This window comes from Mytilus californianus, unplaced genomic scaffold (genome assembly GCF_021869535.1).
Source record: "Mytilus californianus isolate M0D057914Y unplaced genomic scaffold, xbMytCali1.0.p SCAF_2, whole genome shotgun sequence".
Lineage (NCBI taxonomy): Eukaryota > Metazoa > Mollusca > Bivalvia > Mytilida > Mytilidae > Mytilus > Mytilus californianus.
This window is the reverse complement of record NW_026262668.1, coordinates 51,374,637-51,399,790: the sequence shown is the minus strand read 5'-3', so window position 1 is coordinate 51,399,790 and position 25,154 is coordinate 51,374,637. Positions and strand designations below refer to the sequence as shown.

At 33.0% G+C, this 25,154-nt stretch overlaps 1 protein-coding gene across 1 annotated transcript in view; it reads right to left on the bottom strand.

The window, feature by feature from the left end:
• Nucleotides 1-9,950: 9,950 nt before the first annotated feature.
• Nucleotides 9,951-25,154, bottom strand: part of LOC127729961 (uncharacterized) — a 42,289-nt gene continuing 27,085 nt past the window's right edge. The window contains exons 11-16 of the mRNA XM_052237960.1: nucleotides 18,441-18,529; nucleotides 16,857-16,896; nucleotides 15,418-15,545; nucleotides 14,462-14,594; nucleotides 11,865-11,989; nucleotides 9,951-10,288 (exon numbers count right to left, since the gene is read on the bottom strand). Coding sequence (XP_052093920.1) covers nucleotides 9,986-10,288; nucleotides 11,865-11,989; nucleotides 14,462-14,594; nucleotides 15,418-15,545; nucleotides 16,857-16,896; nucleotides 18,441-18,529 — 818 coding nt within the window. The 3' untranslated portion in view covers nucleotides 9,951-9,985. The remainder of the gene's footprint in view (nucleotides 10,289-11,864; nucleotides 11,990-14,461; nucleotides 14,595-15,417; nucleotides 15,546-16,856; nucleotides 16,897-18,440; nucleotides 18,530-25,154) is intronic.

Here is a 25,154-nt window from a genome sequence, read left to right as displayed (position 1 = left end):
ATTGGTTATAAAAAATGGATTTTCATTATCACTTAAAAGATGGACGAAAGATACCAGTGGGACAGCCAAACTCATAGATCGAAAACAAACTGACAACGCCATGGCCAAAAATAAAAAGACAAACAGAAAAACAATTGTACAGATGACACAACATAGAAAACTAAAGACTAAGCAACACGAACCCCACCAAAAACTGGGAGTGATCTCAGGTGCTCCGGAAGGGTAAGCAGATCCTGCTTAAGCTGTCTGCATATGTGTTTTCCCTCAAATAAACACCTAATGTGTGGATAATTGACAATCTAAGAACTATGAGTGCGAGCATTGAATTAATATCAAAGAAAAGCACGTCGAGTGATTACAATACACATTTTAGAGCCATTTTGAATGCATTTACTACATGCATTCATTAGTGATGGCATCTTGTTGTCAAGTTCATTGTGTGTTGTTCCATTAGTGGCAAGATTCCGGTGCAAAAATTTGTTGGCATTGCATTTTGTAATTTGCCAGGGGATGACTACAGTTGTGTCATGATCTAAAGTCGTGGACATTTTTGTTTTTTAAACACAAATGCAGGAAGATATCACTTGAGCCTCGAATTTCTCTTCCATTGTACAGTCGCATGCAACGATACCATTCGCCATAATATAATAAAATAACGTATATCATACACTTTAATTTAAACAATTAACTTGTTCATTTCGACTTCGACTATAGCTACTAAGATTGATTATGCCTTCGGTATATTCCACCCTTTTTTCATTTTGTCTATTTTCAATATTTGATGATGCATGTATTATATAAACTTAGTCGACATTAGTTTACCGATGTTCAAATCTGGCAAATCAATAAAAGAAAAAAGACAAATCAAGGTAACAAACAAAAACTGATGAATCGTATGAACTATAAAAAGTGAAATCGGGTGCGTCGACAAGGTAAGCGTGTCCTGCTATAAAATTGAGAATGGAAATGGGAAATATGTCAAAGAGACAACAACCCGACCAAAGAGCAGACAACAGCCGAAGGCCACCAATGGGTCTTCAACACAGCGAGAAAATCCCGCACATGCATGGGTACAAGCATCTTCGCTAGCCAAGGGTTACGATCCACTTCCCTCATTGAAGATGGGTACAAGTCATATCGGCACCTGGTCAAATGGGCACCTATTTAAAGTTATTTCGCCATTTATTAATTTAACTGGCATCTATTACTATTTTTACTGTTTTCTTTCCTTTTTTATTTGAGAACAGTTTTCTTTTTTTTTATATATATATTTTTGCAAAAATTTCAGATATTCAATTCGGCCATCGTTAAAAACTCAGCACATGTGATTAAGCAGGAAGAATACACAATAAACAATAATCAGTTGGCTTTCTGTTTGAAGTTTTCTCAATATTCTATTAATAATGTTTTGATTGGTTAATACTTTAAAAACTTATTATATATTACAAAAAATATCCCGTTTGTTGTTTTAACAACTTTCAGGTAGATTTTGGTCTTTTATAATTAAAAAAAGCAAACAAAGCAGTCATTAAACATGCTTTGCATGCACCTCCCACCATGGGAATTCACACTAAACTTTTAGAATTTACTTAATCCACCACGAGTGTATCGAATTCAGGGTTTACTTTTCGATTATTCATTAGCCACATATGTATATGAACATCAAACTTTAGTTTTGAATAAGCATTTGAAATCCAGTATGCATGCTCATCAGCATTACTGGTATATTATTAGTTGTCAATCAGATGTATTTATGTAATATATTGTCTTTATATTCCATTTTGCTATGGAAGGAATGTATATAGGCTTCGGCTAGCTGTAATCCAATTACATTGATTTATTCTATCCATGAATACTTGAAATCTAAATTTGATCTAAAATAGATATTTTTTACACCTAGGTATAATGACAAAGGTAAACTGCTGGACATTTTGTAACTTGGCATAAAGTGACTAAGTTTACCATCCGGACATTTGTAGAGACTTTTTCAGAAAACCAAAATCCTGCCTATATGCACTACTTTTGTATATTTTCTAACATTCTACATATTAATATAAAAGTTCCAGCTTGAAAACCATGTTCCTTTTATGTAGCTAGTACGAAAAACAAGAGGCTCTCAAGAGCCTGAATCGCTCACCTGTATTTCAGAGATGATTTTTAAATGTTAGCAAACTTGATGAACAAATTGTGTAAAATTGTCTTTAAAGGGCAATAACTCCTTAAGGGGTCAATTGACAATTTTGGTCATATTAACTTTTTTGTAGATCTTACTTTGCTGAACATTATTGCTGCTTACAGTTTATGTATATCTATAATAATATTCAAAATAATTACAAACTAGAGGCTCTCAAGAGCCTGTGTCGCTCACCTGATTCTACTTTGGTTTTGGAAATCATGTAAAAATAGATTAAAATCATAACAGATACCCTAATAATGAGTGAGGCCAAATTTGGTTTAATATTGGTCCTGTAATTTAATAAAAAATCCTGGTGGCCATCTTGAACAGTAAATCGGTAACAAAGTAGCAACACTTAATCAGCACCTCATAAGAAACATTTATGCCATGTTTTGGTTTCATTCCATTCAGTGCACCTCTAGAAGAAGCATTTGTATGTATTTCCCATAGGGTCTTATGTTAAAGGAAGTCCCCCATTTGGCGGCCATCATGGATGAAGGATCAGCTTCAAAGTAACAAAACTTAGTCAGCACTTCATAAGGAACATTCATGCCATGTTTGGTTTCAATCCATTCAGTATGTGGTTCTCTAAAAGAAGACATTTGTATGTATTGTCCATAGGGTCCTTTGTTAAACATTGCCCCCATCCGGCAGCCATCATGGATGAAGGACCAGCTTCAAAGTAACAACACTTGGTCAGCACCTCAAAAGGAACATGCATGCCGTGTTTGGTTTCATTCCATTAATGATTCTCTAAAAGAAAATATTTGTACGTATTTCTCATAGGGTCCTATGTTAAACTAAGTCCTCCGCTGGCGGCCATCTTAGATTATGGATCGGCTTCATAGTAACAACACTTGGTCAGCACATCAAAAGGAACATTCTTGCCATGTTTGGTTTCATTCCATTCAGTGGTTCTCTAAAAGAAGACGTTTGTTTGTATTTCCCATCGGGTCCCATGTTAAACTAAGTCCCCCGCTGGCGGCCATCTTGGATTATGGATCGGCTTCAAAGTAACAACACTCGATCAGCACCTCATAAGGAACATTCATGCCATTCATGCCATGTTTGGTTTAATTCCATTCAGTGGTTCTCTAAAAGAAGACATTTGTATGTATTTCTCATAGAGTCCCATGTTAAACTAAGTCCCCTGCAGGCGGCCATCTTGGAATATGGATCGGCTTCAAAGTAACAACACTCGGTCAGCACCTCATAAGAAACATTCATGCCATGTTTGGTTTCATTCCATTCAGTGGTTCTCTAAAAGAAGACATTTGTATGTATTTCCCCTAGGGTCCAATGTTAATCCAAGTCCCCTGCTGGCGGCCATCTTGGATTATTTACAGCTTCATAGTAACAACACTTGGTCAGCACCTCATAAGGAACATTCATGCCATGTTTGGTTTCATTCCATTCAGTGGTTCTCTATAAGAAGACATTTGTATGTATTTCCCATAGGGTCCCATGTTAAACTAAGTCCCCCGCTGGCGGCCATCTTGGATTATGGATCGGCTTCAAAGTAACAACACTCAGTCAGCACCTCATAAGGAACATTCATGCCATGTTTGGTTTCATTCCATTCAGTGGTTCTCTAAAAGAAGACATTTGTATGTATTTCCCATAGGGTCCTATGTTAAACTAAGTCCCCCGCTGGCGGCCATCTTGGATTATGGATCGGCTTCAAAGTAACAACACTCGGTCAGCACCTCATAAGAAACATTCATGCCATGTTTGGTTTTATTCCATTCAGTGGTTCTCTAAAAGAAGACATTTGTATGTATTTCCCATAGGGTCCTATGCTAAACTAAGTCCCCCGCTGGCGGCCATCTTGGATGATGGATCCGCTACAAAGTAACAACACTTGGTCAGCACCTCATAAGGAACATTCATGCCATGTTTGGTTTCATTCCATTCAGTTGTTCTCTAGAAGAAGTTCAAAATGTAAAAAGTTAACGCCGACGACGGACGACACCAGACGACGCCGGACGCCAAGTGATGAGAAAAGCTCACTTGGCCCTTTGGGCCAGGTGAGCTAAAAACTGCAAAATTTTGTTAAAACTATCAATTCGGTGGCAGCAACCAAACAATGGGTTGTTCGATTCGTCTGATAATTTCAAGGCCGATAGATCTTGACCAATTAAACAATTTTACCCCATGTCACATTTGCTCTAAAAGATTTAGTTTTTGAGATATAAGCCAAAAACTGCATTTGACCCTTATGTTCTATTTTTAGCCATGGCGGCCATGTTTGTCGATGGAAACAAACTTCGGATACAATTTATAAACAAGATACCCTAAGGAACATTTAGTTAAAGTTTGAAGGTAATTGGCCCAGTAGTTTCAGAGGAGAAGATTTTTAAATGTTAGCAAACATGATGAACAAATTGTGTAAAATTGTCTGTAAAGGGCATTTACTCCTTAAGGGGTCAATTGACAATTATGGTCATATTAACTTTTTTGTAGATCTTACTTTGGTGAACATTATTGCTGCTTACAGTTTATATATATCTATAATAATATTCAAAATAATAACAAAAAACTGCAAAATTTTGTTAAAACTACCAATTCAGTGGCAGCAACCCAACAATGGGTTGTTCGATTCGTCTGAAAATTTCAGGGACGATAGCTTGACCAATTAAACAATTTTAATATGAGATATAAGCCAAAAACTGCATTTGACCCTTATGTTCTATTTTTAGCCATGGCGGCCATGTTTGTCGATGGATACAAACTTTGGATACAATTTATAAACAAGATACCCTAAGGTACATTTAGATAAAGTTTGAAGGTAATTGGCCCAGTAGTTTCAGAGGAGAAGATTTTTAAATGTTAGCAAACTTGATGAACAAATTGTGTAAAATTGTCTTTAAAGGGCAATAACTCCTTAAGGGGTCAATTTACAATTATGGTCATATTAACTTTTTTGTAGATCTTACTTTGCTGAACATTATTGCTGCTTACAGTTTATATATATCTATAATAATATTCAAAATAATAACAAATAAAATGCTCCGCAGGGCGCAGCTTGACACGACCGCAGAGGTCGAACCCTGAACAGTTTGGGCAAGTATGGACACAACATTCAAGCTTGATACAGCTTTGCATTTGGATTGTGATTAAATATTTGACACAGCATAGGTTTCTGACACAGAATGAATGTGATCTAAGAACTTAAAAATTTTAAATTGGACATTCACCTATTATGGTCCAATATCCAAAATCTAAATACATGGTTAGATTCAGCATATCAAAGAACCCCAAGAATTCAATTTTTGATGAAATCAAACAAAGTTTAATTTTGGACCCTTTTGACCTCAATGTGGACAAAGTTGACAACAGGGCCCAAAAATCAAAAAACTTAATACATGGTTAGATTCAGCATATCAAAGAACCCCGTATATTCAATTTTTGTTGAAATCAAACAAAGTTTAATTTTGGACCCCGATTTGGACCAACTTGAAAACTGGGCTCATAATCAAAAATCTAAATACATGTTTAGATTCAGCATATCAAAGAACCCCAAGAATTCAATTTTTGATGAAATCAAACAAAGTTTAATTTTGGACCCTTTTGACCTCAATGTGGACAAAGTTGACAACGGGGCCCAAACATCAAAAATCTAAATACATGGTTAGATTCAGCATATCAAAGAACCCCATATATTCAATTTTTGTTGAAATCAAACAAAGTTTAATTTTGGACCCCGATTTGGACCAACTTGAAAACTGGGCTCATAATCAAAAATCTAAATACATGTTTAGATTCAGCATATCAAAGAACCCCAAGAATTCAATTTTTGTTAAAATCAAACTAAGTTTAATTTTGGACCCTTTGGACCTTAATGTAGACCAATTTGAAAACGGAACCAAAAATTAAGAATCTAAATACACGGTTAGATTCGGCATATCAAAGAACCCCAATAATTCAATTTTTGATGAAATCAAACAAAGTTTAATTTTGGACCCTTAGGACCTCAATGTGGACCAATTTAAAAACGGGGCCCAAAATCCAAAAATTGAATACACGGTATGATTCAGCATATTAAAAAACCCCAAGAATTCAAGAATAAAACCCCATTGAAATTGGTCAAGAAATAAGCAATTTATACGAAGTATCTTCTCTTGCACAATACTGTGCAATTAAATATTTCTTGCTATTGTGCAATACTGTACAATTGACAATTTCTTGCTATTGCGCAATATTGTGCTATTGGATATTTCTTGCTATTGCGCAATACTGTGCAATTGAAGATTTCTTGCTATTGCGCAATACTGTGCAATTGAAGATTTCTTGCTATTGTGCAATACTGTGCAATTGAAAATTTCTTGCTATTGCGCAATACTGTGCAATTGAAGATTTCTTGCTATTGTGCAATACTGTGCAATTGAAAATTTCTTGCTATTGCACAATACTTATTATATAATAATTTACACATCCTGTTTGGTGTGTATCTCCTACCATATCATTATTATCTGCTTTTAAATATAAATCAGAAATAACCAACTTAAAATGGAAAATTTTAAAAGAAAAAAAAAATGAAAAAAAGAAAAAAAAGGAAAAAAAAACCCCCCCCCCCCCCCCCCAATTTTTTTGAACCCCTTATGATTCATCACCCCCAAACTCAATCCCAGCCTTCCCTTTGTGGTATGGTACCTTGCAGTAAAATTTCAGAGAGATCCATACACTTGAACACAAGTTATTGTCTGGAAACTAGAAAAATGTGTTTTTTGGCCCCTTATTCCTAATCGTTTGGGGCAATTACCCCCAAACTCAAACCCAGCTTTCCCTTTGTGATATGGAACCTTGTAGTACAATTTCATAAAGATCCATACACTAACCTACAAGTTATTGTCCTGAAACTAGAAAAATGCTTGTTTTTTGCCCCTTTTTGGCCCCCTAATTCCTAAAATTTTGAGGCAATTACCCCCATCATCAATCCCAGCCTTCCCTTTGTGGTATGGTACCTTGCAGTACAATTTCAGAGAGATCCATACACTTGAACACAAGTTATTGTCTGGAAACTAGAAAAATGCTTATTTTTGGCCCCTTTTTGGCCCCCAATTCCTAAACGTTTCAGCAATTACCCCCAAACTCAATTCCAGCTTTCCCTTTGTGATATGGAACCTTGTAGTAAAATTTCAGAAAGATCCATATACTTACACACAAGTTATTGTCATGAAACTAGAAAAATGCTTGTTTTTTGCCCCTTTTTTGGCCCCTAATTCCTAAAATTTTGAGGCAATTACCCCCAAAATCAATCCCAGCATTTCTTTTGTGATATGGAACCTTGTGGTACAATGTCAGAGAGATCCATACACTAACACACAAGTTATGTCTGGAAGTTACAAAAATGCTTATTTTTGGCCCCTAATTCCTTTACTGTTGATACCATAACCCCCAAAATCAATCCCAACCTTCCTTTTGTGGTATTGAACCTTGTGGTAAAATTTCATAGAGATCCATTCACTTAAACTAAAGTTAGAGTGCGAAAACCAATGTGTCTTCGGACGACGCCGGACGACGCCAGACGACGACGAAGACAACGCCAACGTCATACCAATATACGACCACAAAAATTTTTTTGCGGTCGTATAAAAACTGCAAAATTTTGTTAAAACTACCAATTCGGTGGCAGCAACCCAACAATGGGTTGTTCGATTCATCTGAAAATTGCAGAGCTGATACATCTTGACCAATTGAACAATTTTACTCCATGTCAGATTTGCTCTAAAAGCTTTAGTTTTTGAGATACAAGCCAAAAACTGTATTTGACCCCTATGTTCTATTTTTAGCCATGGCGGCCATGTTTGTCAATGGATAAAAACTTCGGATACAATTTATAAACTAGATACCCTAAGGAACATTTAGTTAAAGTTTGAAGGTATTTGGCCCAGTAGTTTCAGAGGAGAAGATTTTTGAAATAGTTTACGACAGACGACGACGACGGACGCCAAGTGATGGCATAAGCTCACATGGGGCCCTTCGGGCCTGGTGAGCTAAAAATGACCAGCTACCTGTCATTTTCAGAATGTTTGAGAAAAATCAAAATCATGTGGACATGGACACCTCTATCATATGTGTATAAACATCCCACAAAATATTAAAGCTGGTAGGTCCAAAACTGTAGGAGGAGAAAGCTGAACAAACCATTGTCCCTTTATGCAGCAATAAGAGAAAATGGACGTAGTCCAACTACCTGGCATTTTAAAAATATTCGTAAAAAATTTTAATCCTCTGGACATGCACACCTCCAAAACATCCTACAAAATATCAAAGCTGTAGGAGGAGATAGCCGGACAAACCATCCAAATGGACAAAGAGATAGATGAAGGGACGGATTGACGGACAGGGGTAAATTAATATGCCCCTCAATATTTTGTCACAGAGGCATAAAAATTAAAAAAAAAAAAACAGACAGACTGGATGTGGTACTCCAGTCCAATGCAGAGATTCAACAAATGAGTTGCCAATAGTAAATTTAGTTATTACATTGACCTTTATTCTGACAATAAACTGTCAGTGGTATTGTTAAGGATTGAGTTTTTAAGCTTTTTGTCAGATGTTCGGAATCCTCTGGTTTTAACCATGTAGTGCTATTAAAAAATTTGAATGCCAACCCCTACTTTTCTTTTCATAATTTAAAAACATATGTTAGAAAATCTTATAAAATCCTTACAATCTTTTTTTATAGTTTTTATAACAGTCCTTCAAAAAGTTCATTTTGAAACAAAGCACCTTAAAAAATCTATGTTAAATGCTGTCCTTAGGGAAATTAAAAATATGCATGTTCCCTACCTGCATTGTGCCAAATATTTTACATCCTGTTATCCTAATTTCATCAATTTGCCATTTTAAGGATGTTCGCTACTCTGTTTAAGGATAACAACCTTTTTAAAGACCGTTATAAATTGATAGTATATATCTAAGGGAACAAAGCAGAAAAAAATGCAAGGTCTGTGTCCTTGTTTTTGAGATATAAGCCATTTAAAATTTTCCTGAAATGATTCTCTAGATTTTTCATACATTTAATATTGGCACCTTTTTTCTTTCAAAAACTATACGAAAAAAAATCAACTGTGCTGTCCATTTTTGTAATTGAATCACAAAACAAAGTAACAAGTTTTGGAGCAATTGTGCTAAGTTTGGTCTCATTGTCTTCAGCAGTTGGAGAGAAAAGTACCAAGTGTTCATAATGTACTGATGCACGAAATGCCAAATATTTTTTGACAAATTAATATGAACACAGTGTATGCACTTAACAGCTTTAAAGTTATTTTTTCCCAATTTTTCTTGAAATTGAAAGTATATTGAATAGAATAGAGAATGGAAACAAGAACTGTGTTAAAGAGACAACAACCCAATTGAAGAGCAGAAAACAGCCCAAGTTCACCAATGGGTCTTCAACGCGACGAGAAAATCTCGCACCCGGAGGCGGGCTTCAGCTGGCCCCTAAACAATAATGTATACTAGTTCAGCAAATTGGACGCCACACTAAACCCCGAATCATACAAATGAACCATAACTAAAAAAAAAAAAACAAGAATAACAAAGGCTGAGGTTTCCTGACTGGGGATAGGTGCAAAAATGTGGCAGGGTTAAACATGTTTTGTGAAATCTCAACTGTCTTCCTACACCTGTAGCCAAGGTGGAATAAACAAACACACAGCAAAGTGCACAATAAAACTCTGTTCAATAGAAGTCTGAGTCCAATGTTAGAATAGGTAGCAGAATAAACTAACAAAATGACAATTATAAACATAAATTAACAAAGAACTACTAGTAGTTAACTATCTTAAAGAATATTTATTTTCAATCATTCAAATTTTTAAAAATATCTTTTAGCTTTTTATCAACCATTGATAATGTGTCTTTATTTTTAATGAAATGAACACAATCTGCTATATTTTCAATGAGAACTTTTTTCTCCTCTGTGTTAATGTTGACATCTTCCATGCTGCAGACAATATCTAGTAATAAAATGTTGCAAGGATCAGAATCAGAATCATCCATCCACCACATTCCTCTGACAACATGAGAGAAAACCTCTGACAACAGAAATCCTCTTTCTTCTCCCTCTGGTTTCAATCCTTCATCCTCTACAACAACGTATTCCTGAAAGAAAGAAAAAACACTCAGTTGTTTTTATAAAAGTTTTTTAAAAAAAAATACATTCCCTGAACTAAAAACTGAATTTAAAACATGCATTTTTATACTCATAACAAAAATTTCAATAAATAGGGAACTCAATTCTTTTTTTCCCATGACATTGTCAGTTTGTTTTCAAATTATGAGTTTGAATATCTCTTTGGTATATTTCCCCTCTCTTCATCAAGAAACTTTTCTGGAACAGGCAACAGGACTTTTATAAATGAATATCTTAACAAAAAGTTTTCAACACATGTTATGAATCCCCCCAAACATAATAATAATCTGGCTTAGATCATCAATATTTTGGAAAAGCAACCCATTAAAATTGGTCTACCAGAATCTTGTGTCAACTGGAAAACTGTGTAAACTGAACATACAATCAACGAAGCACAGTAGTAACTCTTAATTAAATAGTCTTAAGTAATTCAACCTGTATAAAGCAAACACCTGTCTATTCCAAATAAAATCTTAATAAGTGTATGAAGAAAATCTCCAACACCTAGTTTTCTTCATCACTTGTTTACCACTGTTGACCTTTTATATTTCACAGATAAAAATTAAAACTTTGCCAAAGGTTGTCTTAACTTTTTGTTCGCATTTAGGTATTGTTTGATTTTATAGTTACTCACCTTTAAAATGAAAAGAAGTTTAAAATCTACAGTATTAAAAGTTCTTACAATACTATATTAGACTGAAAAAAACTTTTCCTTCCTTCATGTATAAAAAAATAATGATGCATTGTATCAACATGTAACATATCAAAAATAATTCTGGAAAACAAATGAATTATCTTTTGTTGCAGTAAGGCGATACAGAAAAATCTCGGGCTGGCAAATACTACTTCAGTGTTGTTAACTTATGTTACATTGAAAGGAGTAGGTTCACGAAGAGTTAAATTTGGCCCTAAGATTTTGATGTTTTTTTTAATCAGGCCAAACTACTACAAATTTCACATAGAAATAGTTGTGATATTACTATCAATACAAAATAACTTCATTTTGGCACATCACATTAAAAATGACAAAGTATTGACTCCTTTAGTATGCATTATTTTTGTTGTAACGTCAATTTTGGTCAAATTTTCAATTCTTAACAGTTTTTGGCATAATTAACTTTGGCTGCCACCCATGATCCAGAAAGTTTTTGTGTCTAGGAGTTCAATATCATCATTGGCAACTTTTGGTTACAGAACATTTTGAATCCTAGGTTTCGGCCAAGGGTTTTCTCAAGCTTTTAGGTCTGAAAAATGCACAAAATCATCGTATTTTGACAATATATCTAAAATGTGCTGATTCTGAAGCCAAGAATGTACTCTTATGAAGAGATTTATTTTAACAAAGAAGTAAGGCATTTAATATAGATCAATTTAAGAACCAAATTATAGCAATTTTGAAATGTTATGATAAAGCTGAAATTCAAGGCCATATTTGGACTAAAGTGAACCTTGTCCTTTGTTCTACTCCCAAGGCAACCAGGATGATGCCTACATATCTGTTATGATTGCACAGGGTAAAAAAATCCATTTATTATCCATACAAACCTTAAGAAATTTCACATAGGACTTCAAATAATTATTGAGGACCAATTTATTCTGTCGTACATCTGTATACTGTAGCAATGTTGTTACTTCATAAAGCATCTGGGACTCTATCAGTTCATGACATCCTGCAACATAGGAAAAGTCAAGTAAGTAAGAGAATTAATTTAATATGCAGCTTCCTTACATATAGTCAGTAATTTTAAAATAAATATAAAAAAAATTTGTAAGGGTTCCGCGGAACCTAGTGTCTCGCCTACTTTTGCTTTTGTCTATGTTTTCAGTGTGATAGGGGAATTCGCATAATAGATTTACAGTTAATGAAATAAAACATTTGAAATGTATGAAAAAAGTTATGCTTGTAAAAAATGAATACAGTATGCAATCAAATCTATTGATTTATAAAAGAGTTGAAGCTTCTGTCCAAGTTTGGTAAAAATCCAGGATAGTTTATGAATCTAATAAATGTTTTAAAAACTTTTAATGCACACTGTATGTAATGTTAACTGGAAGAAAAACTAAGTCCATTTATAAGTAATATACGGAAACACAGGAAATGAATTTTTACAAAATTTCCTTCTAGATACTAACTTTTGATCATAAACAAGCTTCTGTCAAAGTTTGGTACAAATCCAGGATAGTTTAAGAAAGTTATAAAAAAAAATTTAAACTTTAACCACAGAGTGAATGTTATGTTAACTGGCAGAAAAACTAAGTCCATTTATAAGTAAAATACGGATAAACAGGATTTTTTTTTACAAAATTTACTTCTGGATATTATCTTATGATCATAAACAAGCTTCTGTCCAAGTTTGATAGAAGTCCAGGATATTCTAAGAAAGTTAATAAAATTTTAAAAACTTTAACCACAGAGTGAATGTAATGTTAACTGGCAGAAAAAATAAGTCCATTTATAAGTAAAATACGGATAAACAGGATTTTTTTTTTACAAAATTTACTTCTGGATACTATCTTATGATCATAAACAAGCTTCTGTCCAAGTTTGGTAGAAATCCAGGATAGTTTAAGAAAGTTATTAAAATTTCAAAAACTTTAACCACAGAGTGAATATTTGTGGACAATGCCGCTGCCGACGGAATGTAGGATTGCTATTTCTGGCTTTTGTAACAAAAGTCGCAGGCTCGACAAAAAGGAATAAAATTTACTTCTGGATACTATCTTATGATCATAAACAAGCTTCTGTCCAAGTTTGGTAGAAATTCAGGATAGTTTAAGAAAGTTATTAAAATTTCTAAAACTTTAACCACAGAGTGAATATTTGTGGACGCCGCCCACGACGACGGAATGTAGGATCGCTATGTCTCGCTTTTGCGACAAAAGTCGCAGGCTCAACAAAAAGGAATAAAAACAATTCTTTAGTCATATTTTAATCTAAATGGATAACTTCTGAGCCAAAGTTAAATTTATGACTGTTAAATGTTTACAGAAATGTTGATGGCAGGAAGCAGAGTAGACAGTCTTTAATTATTAAATACATTTAAGACCTCTATTTAGATTTAAAAAAAAACAAGAATGTGTTCATAGTACAAGGATACCCCACTTGCACTATCATTTTTTATGTTCAGTTGACTGTGAAATTGGGGTCAAAACTCTTATTAGGCATTTAAATTAGAAAGATCAAATCATAGGGAACATGTGTACTAAGTTTCAAGTTGATTGGACTTCAACTTCATCAAAAACAACCTTGACCAAACACTTTAACCTGAAGCGGGACAGATGGACAGACGAATGAACAGATGCACAGACTCAAAAACATAATGCCCCTCTACTATCGTAGGTGGGGCATAATAAAATATATTCTTTATTAATCAAGAGGTGAAATGTTTCAGGGGTCTGAGAGTAGGGTATGAATCAAACAAAAGGCTCCTAAGAGCCTGAATCACTCACCTGGCAAAAATATGCTGTTAGGATATAAAAATATATTTGTTCTTAATTGCAATCTGATATGTTTGTTTATATATGTGAATCTTATCTAGCTGATCATTTTTGCTAATTCTCTTCATCTTTTAGCTTTAAAGAAAAAAAACAAAATTGTAAAAAAATATGGGTAAACATTGGGCAATAACTCCTACATGGAGTCAATTTACAATTGATCTGAAATGATAATTTATTTGTAGATGTTGTCTTTCTAATAAATTTTTATGCTTACAGATTCTCTTTATCTATTATGGTTTTCATGATTATTGTCAAAAATGCAGAAGATAGGTATAACTTTTATGGAACAAAAGGTATGTTGACCGTTTGAACATTTATGAACAATCAGTTTTTCTCCATCCATTAAGGTTTTCAAGACATTAAACAAAACATTCCTTTGTATTTTAACCTGATGGTCTTTTTTGGTTGACTGACAGGAACAAAAACATAAATTTTACACTAGATTCTTTAGGGTCATGCAGTCCAAGTTTGGTTGGTATTGGTAGAATGATTTCAGAGAACATTTTTTTTTTAAGTTAAAGACAACAAACGCCATTGATTGCAATTAATGTAATTCAGTTAACTAGTGATGTGGTCATAATAACTGATTATTTGAAAAAATGTAGCTTCTTAAAGTATGATTCTCTGTACTACGAATTACATACCTGAAGAATGTCCTGTAACTACCTCTCTGCTACCTTGAACTTTATACCTGATGGCCAATTTCTCCTGATTTAACATGCAGCCAACAAAAGACCAACAGTTTACCCATGATTCATCAATCAAGGAAGGTAATACCTAAAATAGCAGACTATTTATAAGCATGATTAACTTGATTTTTATTCATTTTTCATGGTTTTTTATTGTCAAGACAATAAAAGTTACAAGTTTCACAGCAATTGGATAGAAAGAACTTAGATATTTATGATTTCTTTGGAGTTATTTTCCTAATGCTTGTAGTTTAAAGGTTTGGTGGGCTTGCTTGCTTTGTTTGTATAAATGTTTGCTCTAGCATTGTAATTAAGATTGACATCTGCATTCAATAGACAGGTGGGGCTTCAGCTTGTATACATTATACTCTGCATGATACTTAACATCCAATAACATTTAAGTATAAGGTATACAAGCTGAAGCCCTGCCCATCTTTTGAACAAATCAGATTAAATCTTTAACATAAACTAATTGAATTGACTGAAGTAGACGCTAAGTGTTTAAAAATGTCAAAATTCTTTCATCAGATGTACTTCAAATTTTTGGCCGAAATTAGCCCTTAACGGACCTTCTACTTTGATATAACTAATTTTAGTATATTCTGCACTCCTGATGATGAATTACATTATTTTAGCATATAACATACTTATAACAATTCATAATGTTGTATTAATAGAAAAGCATACAGTGGAATGTTTAGTGTCTCTATATGATGATAAAGGCAGAGATATTAATGCATTTGACCACTTTAGGCCTGGTTTGGATTATTACTCAATGAAATTTTTGAAAAAAAATATTACCATAAATTTCTTGTCCTTAAAAATTAAAAGAAATGGTACAGTTTATTATTGCAGGTAAACATAAATTATTTGCAATTGGAAAAAATAAGCTTCAAAATTGATAAATTTACCTGTACTAAGGCTAAAACAATGCTGTGAGGGTCCAACTGAAGGTCAACTTCATTAAACAAACAACCTATCACTGTTAGCGTTGTCTCATTGATGGAAAACATTCTAAATATGTCCACAATATTAGTATCTGTCAGCAAAAAACACGTACATTAAACCCATGGGAAAAGTCTGGTAATCACATTTTCATAAAACAATTTTGAGAAGTAATCACATATTCATTCTAAAATCCTTGGAGTGGTAATCACATATTCAAAAAACATTTTTGAAAAGTAATCACATATTCACAAATCCTTGGAGTGGTAATCACATATTCAAAAAACATTTTTGAGAAGTAATCACAAATCCTTGGAGTGGTAATCACATATTCAAAAAACATTTTTGAGAAGTAATCACATATTCACAAAATCTTAGAGCAGTAATCACATAATATGAAAAATTGGCATTTATGGTAATCAATCTTAAAAGAACCTTATACCTTCCATATAAACGGAAAGAGCTTATAGAGATCTGATAATTATTAAATAAACTATTAGTAATAAATAGTAGGACTTAATGGAATAACAAAAAACTCACAAACAACTAAAGGCAATTCTTTTTTTAAACCATAAACATGATAAAAGGTATTTGAAAACATGAAATTAAATATAACAATTTTTTTATTATATGATAATCTGGCGCAATACCCTACAGGGTTGTTGTCATTAACCCAAATTAGATTAGATTAGACCTGCTGGCATAGTTTGTTTTGTTTACTTAAGTTAGATTCTTTTCTGTTATGACTCAGACAGTAATATTGTCCAACAATTTTTTGAGCAGCTATGAACCTGACCTTAGACCTAGTGACTTCAAAATCAATTGGGCCCTTCCTTCAACTACATATCAATTTAAAATAAAGGTTGTTAGATGATATGAATTATTTGATTTAGTATCATGGAACCACTTTCCTGCACAAATAACTTTTCATTTTTGGTCACTGACATGGGCCTTAGATGTAGTGACCTCAAAATCAATAGGGATCTTCCTCTCATTGTATGTGTCCATATATATCAAGTATATAAGTTGTAATTTCATGTATAATATTTGATGTATCACCTGGAAATCACTTTCTGCACAAATTTCGACCTATTGTAGGTAAATATATAAATATGAATTTGACCCTGTTGTGACCTCAAAATCATTAGGGATCTTTCTCTCATTATATATGATCATATATTCAATGAAAAGTATTTGAATTAGCATCCGGAACACCTAAATGTGTGATAGGTCAAAAACTATATAACCCTGCATATATACTGCTTAGTGTAAATTTCATTTGCACTTAAACGATAGCTAAGGTGCCAAATTGTTTTGAGAAAGATGCAATCCAAAAATTTTAAGACATTTCTATGAACTTATTGCAATAGTGTCACAGTTATTGGTACTAAGAAGGTAAACCTACCTGAAGACTGTGCCAGGTCATTGCGGATATTATGACATGCCTGAAAATATATCAGTACTGTCTATCATAATCAAACATTTACCGAATATTAGAATAACCCCCTGAAGTACTTTCAATTTTAAATTGTAAGATTATTAGAATCAAAATGTAATGTGTGGGTTTATATTTTTGAAACTTAAAGAATGTACAATAACGTGACAGAAACTAATTCTTTCTGTTATTTGTTTTTTTTTAGCTTTGTGTCAATCTGATGAGTCAAGCCTTTATCAACAGAATGTTACAGTTTGTTCTCATGTTGTGCTGTTACACCACTTTCTTATGCTAGAGGAAGGTTGAGAGCTTGCAAACATGATTAACCCCCAACATATTCTGCATGTGCATGTCCTAAGTCAGGAGCCTGTAATTTAGTGGTTGTCATTGGTCCCTGTCTATCACATTTGTATTTCATTTACTGCTTTGTACATAAATCAGGCAGTTGGTTTTCTCGTTTGAATGGTTTTACATATTTTCATGCAGGAACCTTTTATAGATTACCAGTAATATTCAGTATGGGTTTTGCTCATTATTGAAGTCCCTACAGTTGCTTGCATCTACCTCATTTAATCTCTGGTAGACAGTTGTCTCATTAACAATCATACCACATCTTCTTTTTTTAAATATATTACCGGTTCCCGCAAAAACTAAAATGCAGATTTTAATTGTTCATTCTTTGACATTTTTTGCATTAACGAAAACTTAATCACCATATAAGAGGTCAAACTAGTTCATTTTCTTAATTGACTAACAAAATTTAAACATATTTGACATGGACAAGTACATGTAAGTCTGATAAAAGATCCTTACTATATCATATTGATAAATTAAACAAGGCTTAAACAAAAATGTTTTTGAGAAAACTCCAACTCAAATAATGTCTATTGAAAACTATCCATAGCAATATCTTGGTGTGCAATAGACTATTCTAATATTACTGACATTTGACTCTGGAGTATAAAATTTTTGACAGGTTACGTACTGTGTGGAAGGACATTCTGGTACTCGGTCAAGTAAGAGCAACCAAAAGAAATAAAATTAAGCTTAAAATCACTGCAATTCGGGGAAAACATTAACTGTTTAATGTTTTCAATACACAATAAATTATTAAAAAACAGTTAATTTTCCCCCCGAATTGCACGATTGTGAGCTTGATTTTACTTCTTTTCATTGCCCTTACTTGGACGAGCACGAGAATGTCCTACCACATTTAGTTGCTCTTACTTGGATGAGTACTAGAATGTCCTACCACAGTGAAGGCAACCTGTCGAAAACTTATATACTCTGTAGTCAAAATCTATAATATGAAAATAGTCTATTTCATAAATGTCAATGAGACAATGATTACCAATGGTAGAAGCATACTAAAAATTTAAGTATTCTTCAAAATACAAATTTTCCCACACATCAGAAACAATTTCAAAGTTTTTACCTCAGCCAGTTTGAATATCAAATCAGCATCATGAAAAAATGATCACTTGTAATTCTTTTTATAAATCCTTACACTCTAAGTATACAAAATACCACTTTTTTTTTTAATTGATACTGTACCTTTTTCAATTTTTCTGGTGCTATGTATCCTAGTATCAGCAACTGAACAGTAAAATCTAAACTGGTCATTTCTTCTTCCAACCATTCCCCTGCAATTAGAAAATAATAATAATTACCAAAATTCTGAATATCAATGCATCATTTCACTTACTATTAATCTTAATACCATCTGTGATCAATACGACATCTAATTGTACATAAAATTAAAGAGCCTTAGTGAGCGCGCTCACATACCCCACGTCCCCACAATGTCACTGGAGAAATAAAATAACTGTAAGAAAAAAAAATGGAATCATAATTTCCTGTTGATATGCACATCTACCTAGTATGTCCTTATTATCTACAAAGTTTCATGAAATTCTGTTGTGTGGTTTCAGAGGAGTTGCGATGACAAACTGTTGCAGAGGTATATTGAAGCAAATAAGTTTAAAGGGTCGTAACTCCTTGAAAAAAAATTGAATCATCATTTCCTGTCGATATGCACATCTACATAGTATGTCCTTATTATCTACAAAGTTTCATGAAATTCTGTTGTGTGGTTTCAGAGGAGTTGCGATGACAAACTGTTGCAGAGGTATATTGAAGCAAATAAGTTTAAAGGGTCGTAACTCCTAGAAAAAAAATTGAATCATAATTTCCTGTCAATACGCACATCTACGTAGTATGTCCTTATTATCTGAAAAGGTTGCATGAAATTCTGTTGTGTGGTTTGAGAGGAGTTGCGATGACAAAAGGTTGCAGTAGTATATTGGGCAAATAAGTTCAAAGGGGCATAACTCCTGGAAAATAAATTGAATCGTAATTTCCTGTCGATATGAACATCTAAATAGTATGTCCTTATTATCTACAAAGTTTCATGAAATTTTGTTGTGTGGTTTCAGAGGAGTTGAGATGACAAACTGTTGCAGTAGTACATTAAAGTAAATAAGTTCAAAGGGGCGTAACTCCTAGAAAAAAAATTGAATCGTAATTTCCTGTCGATATGCATAACTACATAGTATGTCCTTATTATCTAAAAAGGTTTCGTGAAATTCTGTTGTGTGGTTTGAGAGGAGTTGCGATGACAAGGACTGACGGACTGACGGACGGACAGACGGGTCAAAAACATTATACCCTCCGCAACTCGTTGCGTGGGGTATAACAAGAATAGGTGTGCATAGGACACCATGCCAGCTAACACTATTACATTTCCATATTCAAAGAACTGCAAAAACTGAGACAAAAAACTCATTTGGCATATATTTAAAAAAAGAACATATGTCTTAAGAAACTGGATATGCAAGTCATTGTACGGATCACATCAAATAAAGTCGAGTATGCGGTTAGAATTATACATATCCTTATTAATCAAAAATTACATTTGGCAGTATATCGTAACAACAGATTCTCTACAATAAATACACATACACATTAACATACATCGTAAGTAAAAATATAAATTAAAACACTAAAAACATAATACTTAACAAACAATAGGAATCACTTTCTTTCACGCTTCATGAATAACTTGTTAAATTAAAAAGTTAATTGAAATAAATATTAATTAATAAGTTCTTTTACATTTCTTTATATTTCTTCTTTAAATAAATATTGTTCTTAATGAAAGAACCTTAGTGAGTGCGCTCACATACCCCATGTCCCCACATTGTCATTGGAGAAATAAAATAAGTGTAAGAAAAAAAAATTGTATCAGGAAAAAAAAATTGAATCATAATTTCCTGTCAATATGCCCATCTACATAGTATGTCCTTATTATCTACACAGTTTCATGAAATTCTGTTGTGTGGTTTGAAAGGAGTTGCGATGACAAAAGGTTGCAGTAGTATATTGGGCAAATAAGTTCAAAGGGGCGTAACTCCTGGAAAAAAAATTTAATCGTAATTTCCTGTCGATATGCACATCTACGTAGTATGTCCTTATTATCTACACAGTTTCATGAAATTCTGTTGTGTGGTTTGAGAGGAGTTGCGATGACAAAAGGTTGCAGTAGTATATTGGGCAAATAAGTTCAAAGGGGCGTAACTCCTGGAAAAAAAATTGAATTGTAATTTCCTGTCGATATGCACATCTACGTAGTATGTCCTTATTATCTACAAAGTTTCATGAAATTTTGTTGTGTGGTTTCAGAGGAGTTGAGTTGACAAACTTGCAGTAGTACATTAAAGTAAATAAGTTCAAAGGGGCGTAACTCCTAGAAAAAAAAATTGAATCGTAATTTCCTGTCGATATGCACAACTACATTGTATGTCCTTATTATCTAAAAAGGTTTCGTGAAATTCTGTTGTGTGGTTTGAGAGGAGTTGCGATGACAAAAGGTTGCAGTAGTATATTGGGCAAATAAGTTCAAAGGGGCATAACTCCTGACAAAAAAATTGAATCGTAATTTCCTGTCGATATGCACATCTACGTAGTATGTCCTTATTATCTGAAAAGGTTTCATGAAATTCTGTTGTGTGGTTTGAGAGGAGTTGTGATGACAAACTGTTGCAGTAGAATATTGGGCAAATAAGTTCAAAGGGGAGTAACTCCTGGGAAAAAAATTGAATCGTAATTTCCTGTCGATATGCACAACTACATAGTATGTCCTTATTATCTAAAAAGGTTTTGTGAAATTCTGTTGTGTGGTTTGAGAGGAGTTGCGATGACAAGTAACAGGACTGACGGGCGGACAGATGGACAGACGGACGGACGGGTCAAAAACATTATACCCTCCGCAACTCGTTGCGTGGGGTATAATAACATTTCAAATCTAACAGTCATTATTTAACACTAATGTACCAATACTCAAATCAATATCTGCAGGCAAAGCAAGAAAAAAAACTTGACAAATTATTAATTACAGAAGGACAACGTGCAATGAGTAACATGATATGCAACTGCCACTTAGAGACAGGGGAATACAAACTAAGTTAACTTAATTCATGAGAAACCTACAGTCCAAGGTCAAAAGTGTTTCACCTATCCCAAATTTCACTATATTTGAGGTCTGATTTTGAGGAAATTTTTAAGGATAAACTCATAAATGTGTACACCTTTTAATGGTTATTATGAAATGTTTTTATGACATGTCCTTACTGAGAAATCATTATTTGTATACAAATATTGAAATTAAGTGTAATTTTTTTCCTATATATATAGCCATATGATTTTTTCGTGCAGAAATTCATATTTGTCTTTAAACAGTGATTTCCCTAAAAATACAAATCATATATATATTTTATAATTATTGCAAGAAACTACAGACATTTCTGTATCAAATAAAAATCAAAGTGCTTGTAAGCACTGAAGTGTAAAGTTTGCTTTAATTTATCAGTGGTAAGTCAAATTAAACATTGCTTAGTATAAAGCATTGGTTGTAGTTGATTCAACTACAATTATAGACAAAGGAAGATAACTCCAATTTTAAAGATTACTTAAACAATGACATCATTGATATTTTAAAAAAAAATATTAGATTCCTGCACCTTAAGTTATGTAATTTTCTTGACAAGTATAACATCATTTTGTAACTTGAATATCTGAGCATATATTTCATTGATAAATTTCTGAAAATGTTCATGGATAGGATGTTTAGAATTTTATGATCAATGCACTATATTTTGTGTATCTCAAATATCAAGTTAGTGCCATAGGGTTTTGATTGCATTTCATGCAATCTTTACCCAAAAATAATCATTCAATTTGGACAAAAAATATCTCCAGTAGAATTTTTATAAATAAATGGAGAATGTGTCTATGAGCCACAGATGCCCCCGCTTGTAAATATGCATGAGTCAACATCCACATACAGATGCAGGATTCAAGTAGTTAAAACGGTTTTGTGATTATAGGCATAAGTTTCATAACATTTGGTTGAGGCAAACTAAAGTTAAAGAACGGAAACGACAGATTTAGCAATTTTTTCATTCATAAAGGGGCATTACTCTAAGAACAGTAATAAAATGCTTCGCTGGGCGCAGCTTGATACGACCGCAGAGGTCGAACCCTGAACAGTTGGGGCAAGTATGGACACAACATTCAAGCTTGATACAGCTCTGAATTTGGATTGTGATTAAATATTTGACACAGCATAGGTTTCTGACACAGAAAGAATGTGGTCTAAGAACTTCAATTTTTTTTAATTTACCTATTATGGTCCAATTTCCAAAATCAAAATACATGTTTAGATTCAGCATATCAAAGAACCCCAATAATTCAATTTTTGATGAAATCAAACAAAGTTTAATTTTGGACCCTTTTGAACTCAATATGAACCAATTTGATAGCGGGGTCCACAAATAAAAAATCTAAATACATGGTAAGATTCAGCATATCAAAGAACCCCATATATTCAATTTTTGTTGAAATCAAACAAAGTTTAATTTTGGACCCCAATTTGGACCAACTTGAAAACTGGGCCCATTATCAAAAATCTAAATACATGTTTAGATTCAGCATATCAAAGAACCCCAAGAATTCAATTTTTGTTAAAATCAAACTAAGTTTCATTTTGGACCCTTTTGACCTCAATGTGGACAAAGTTGATAACGGGGCCCAAAAATCAAAAATCTAAATACATGGTTAGATTCAGCATATCAAAGAACCCCATATATTCAATTTTTGTTGAAATCAAACAAAGTTTAATTTTGGACCCTTTTGACCTCAATATGAACCAATTTGATAGCGGGGTCCACAAATAAAAAATCTAAATACATGGTTAGATTCAGCATATCAAAGAACCCCATATATTCAATTTTTGTTGAAATCAAACAAAGTTTAATTTTGGACCCCAATTTGGACCAACTTGAAAACTGGGCCACAAATAAAAAATCTAAATACATGGTTAGATTCAGCATATCAAAGAACCCCATATATTCAATTTTTGTTGAAATCAAATAAAGCTAAATTTTGGACCCCAATTTGGACCAACTTGAAAACTGGGCCCATTATCAAAAATCTAAACACATGTTTAGATTCAGCATATCAAAGAACCCCAAGAATTCAATTTTTGTTAAAATCAAACTAAGTTTAATTTTGGACCCTTTTGACCTCAATGTGGACAAAGTTGATAACGGGGCCCAAAAATCAAAAATCTAAATACATGGTTAGATTCAGCATATCAAAGAACCCCATATATTCAATTTTTGTTGAAATCAAACAAAGTTTAATTTTGGACCCTTTTGACCTCAACATGAACCAATTTGATAGCGGGGTCCACAAATAAAAAATCTAAATACATGGTTAGATTCAGCATATCAAAGAACCCCATATATTCAATTTTTGTTGAAATCAAACAAAGTTTAATTTGGGCCCCAACTTGGACCAACTTGAAAACTTGGCCCATTATCAAAAATCTAAACACATGTTTAGATTCAGCATATCAAAGAACCCCAAGAATTCAATTTTTGTTAAAATCAAACTAAGTTTAATTTTGGACCCTTTTGACCTCAATGTGGACAAAGTTGATAACGGGGCCCAAAAATCAAAAATCTAAATACATGGTTAGATTCAGCATATCAAAGAACCCCATATATTCAATTTTTGTTGAAATCAAACAAAGTTTAATTTTGGACCCTTTTGACCTCAATATGAACCAATTTGATAGCAGGGTCCACAAATAAAAAATCTAAATACATGGTTAGATTCAGCATATCAAAGAACCCCATATATTCAATTTTTGTTGAAATCAAACAAAGTTTAATTTTGGACCCCAATTTGGACCAACTTGAAAACTGGGCCACAAATAAAAAATCTAAATACATGGTTAGATTCAGCATATCAAAGAACCCCATATATTCAATTTTTGTTGAAATCAAACAAAGTTTAATTTTGGACCCCAATTTGGACCAACTTGAAAACTGGGCCACAAATAAAAAATCTAAATACATGGTTAGATTCAGCATATCAAAGAACCCCATATATTCAATTTTTGTTGAAATCAAACAAAGTTTAATTTTGGACCCCAATTTGGACCAACTTGAAAACTGGGCCAAAAATCAAAAATCTAAATACATGTTTAGATTCAGCATATCAAAGAACCCCATATATTCAATTTTTGTTAAAATCAAACAAAGTTTAATTTTGGACCCTTTGGACCTTAATGTAGACCAATTTGAAAACTGGACCCAAAATTAAAAATCTAAATACACGGTTAGATTCGGCATAACAAATAAATAAATGTGGTCAAAGATTTTACAAATATAATGCGCCATACTGTCCAATTAAAGATTACTTCTTGAAATTTTTCAATATTTGAAATTTGAAAAAAAAATAATATTTGAAGAATAATTCTTTTTAATTTCTGAAATCTGAAATGAGAAAAAATTGACCCCCCACAATTTCTTTAAACCCCCCCCCCCTTTTTTTCCCAAAAAAATTCTTTCCCTCAAGATATGGTCATAATCTCAATTCAAATTTCCAATGGAGTTTGCAACCATAATTACCCATTTAAATTTACCATAGTGCTAACTTAATCTATTTTATAATAGAATTTAAAATATAGTGTCAAATCTTTCATATGGATTTTGTTGTAAAAAAAAAAAGATGCAACATTTGCAGATATTTTTACTAGTCTTCCTTTATAAATATGCATTTCTTTAAACAAAATTTAAAAGCAGTGTAAGGGAAGTAACCAAAACGTTGTATTTGGATTACCTCCCTTACACTGTTTTAAATTATCTTAATTGTTCATTAACCATTACTTTATACATAATTTAAAAGCAGTGTAAGGGAGAT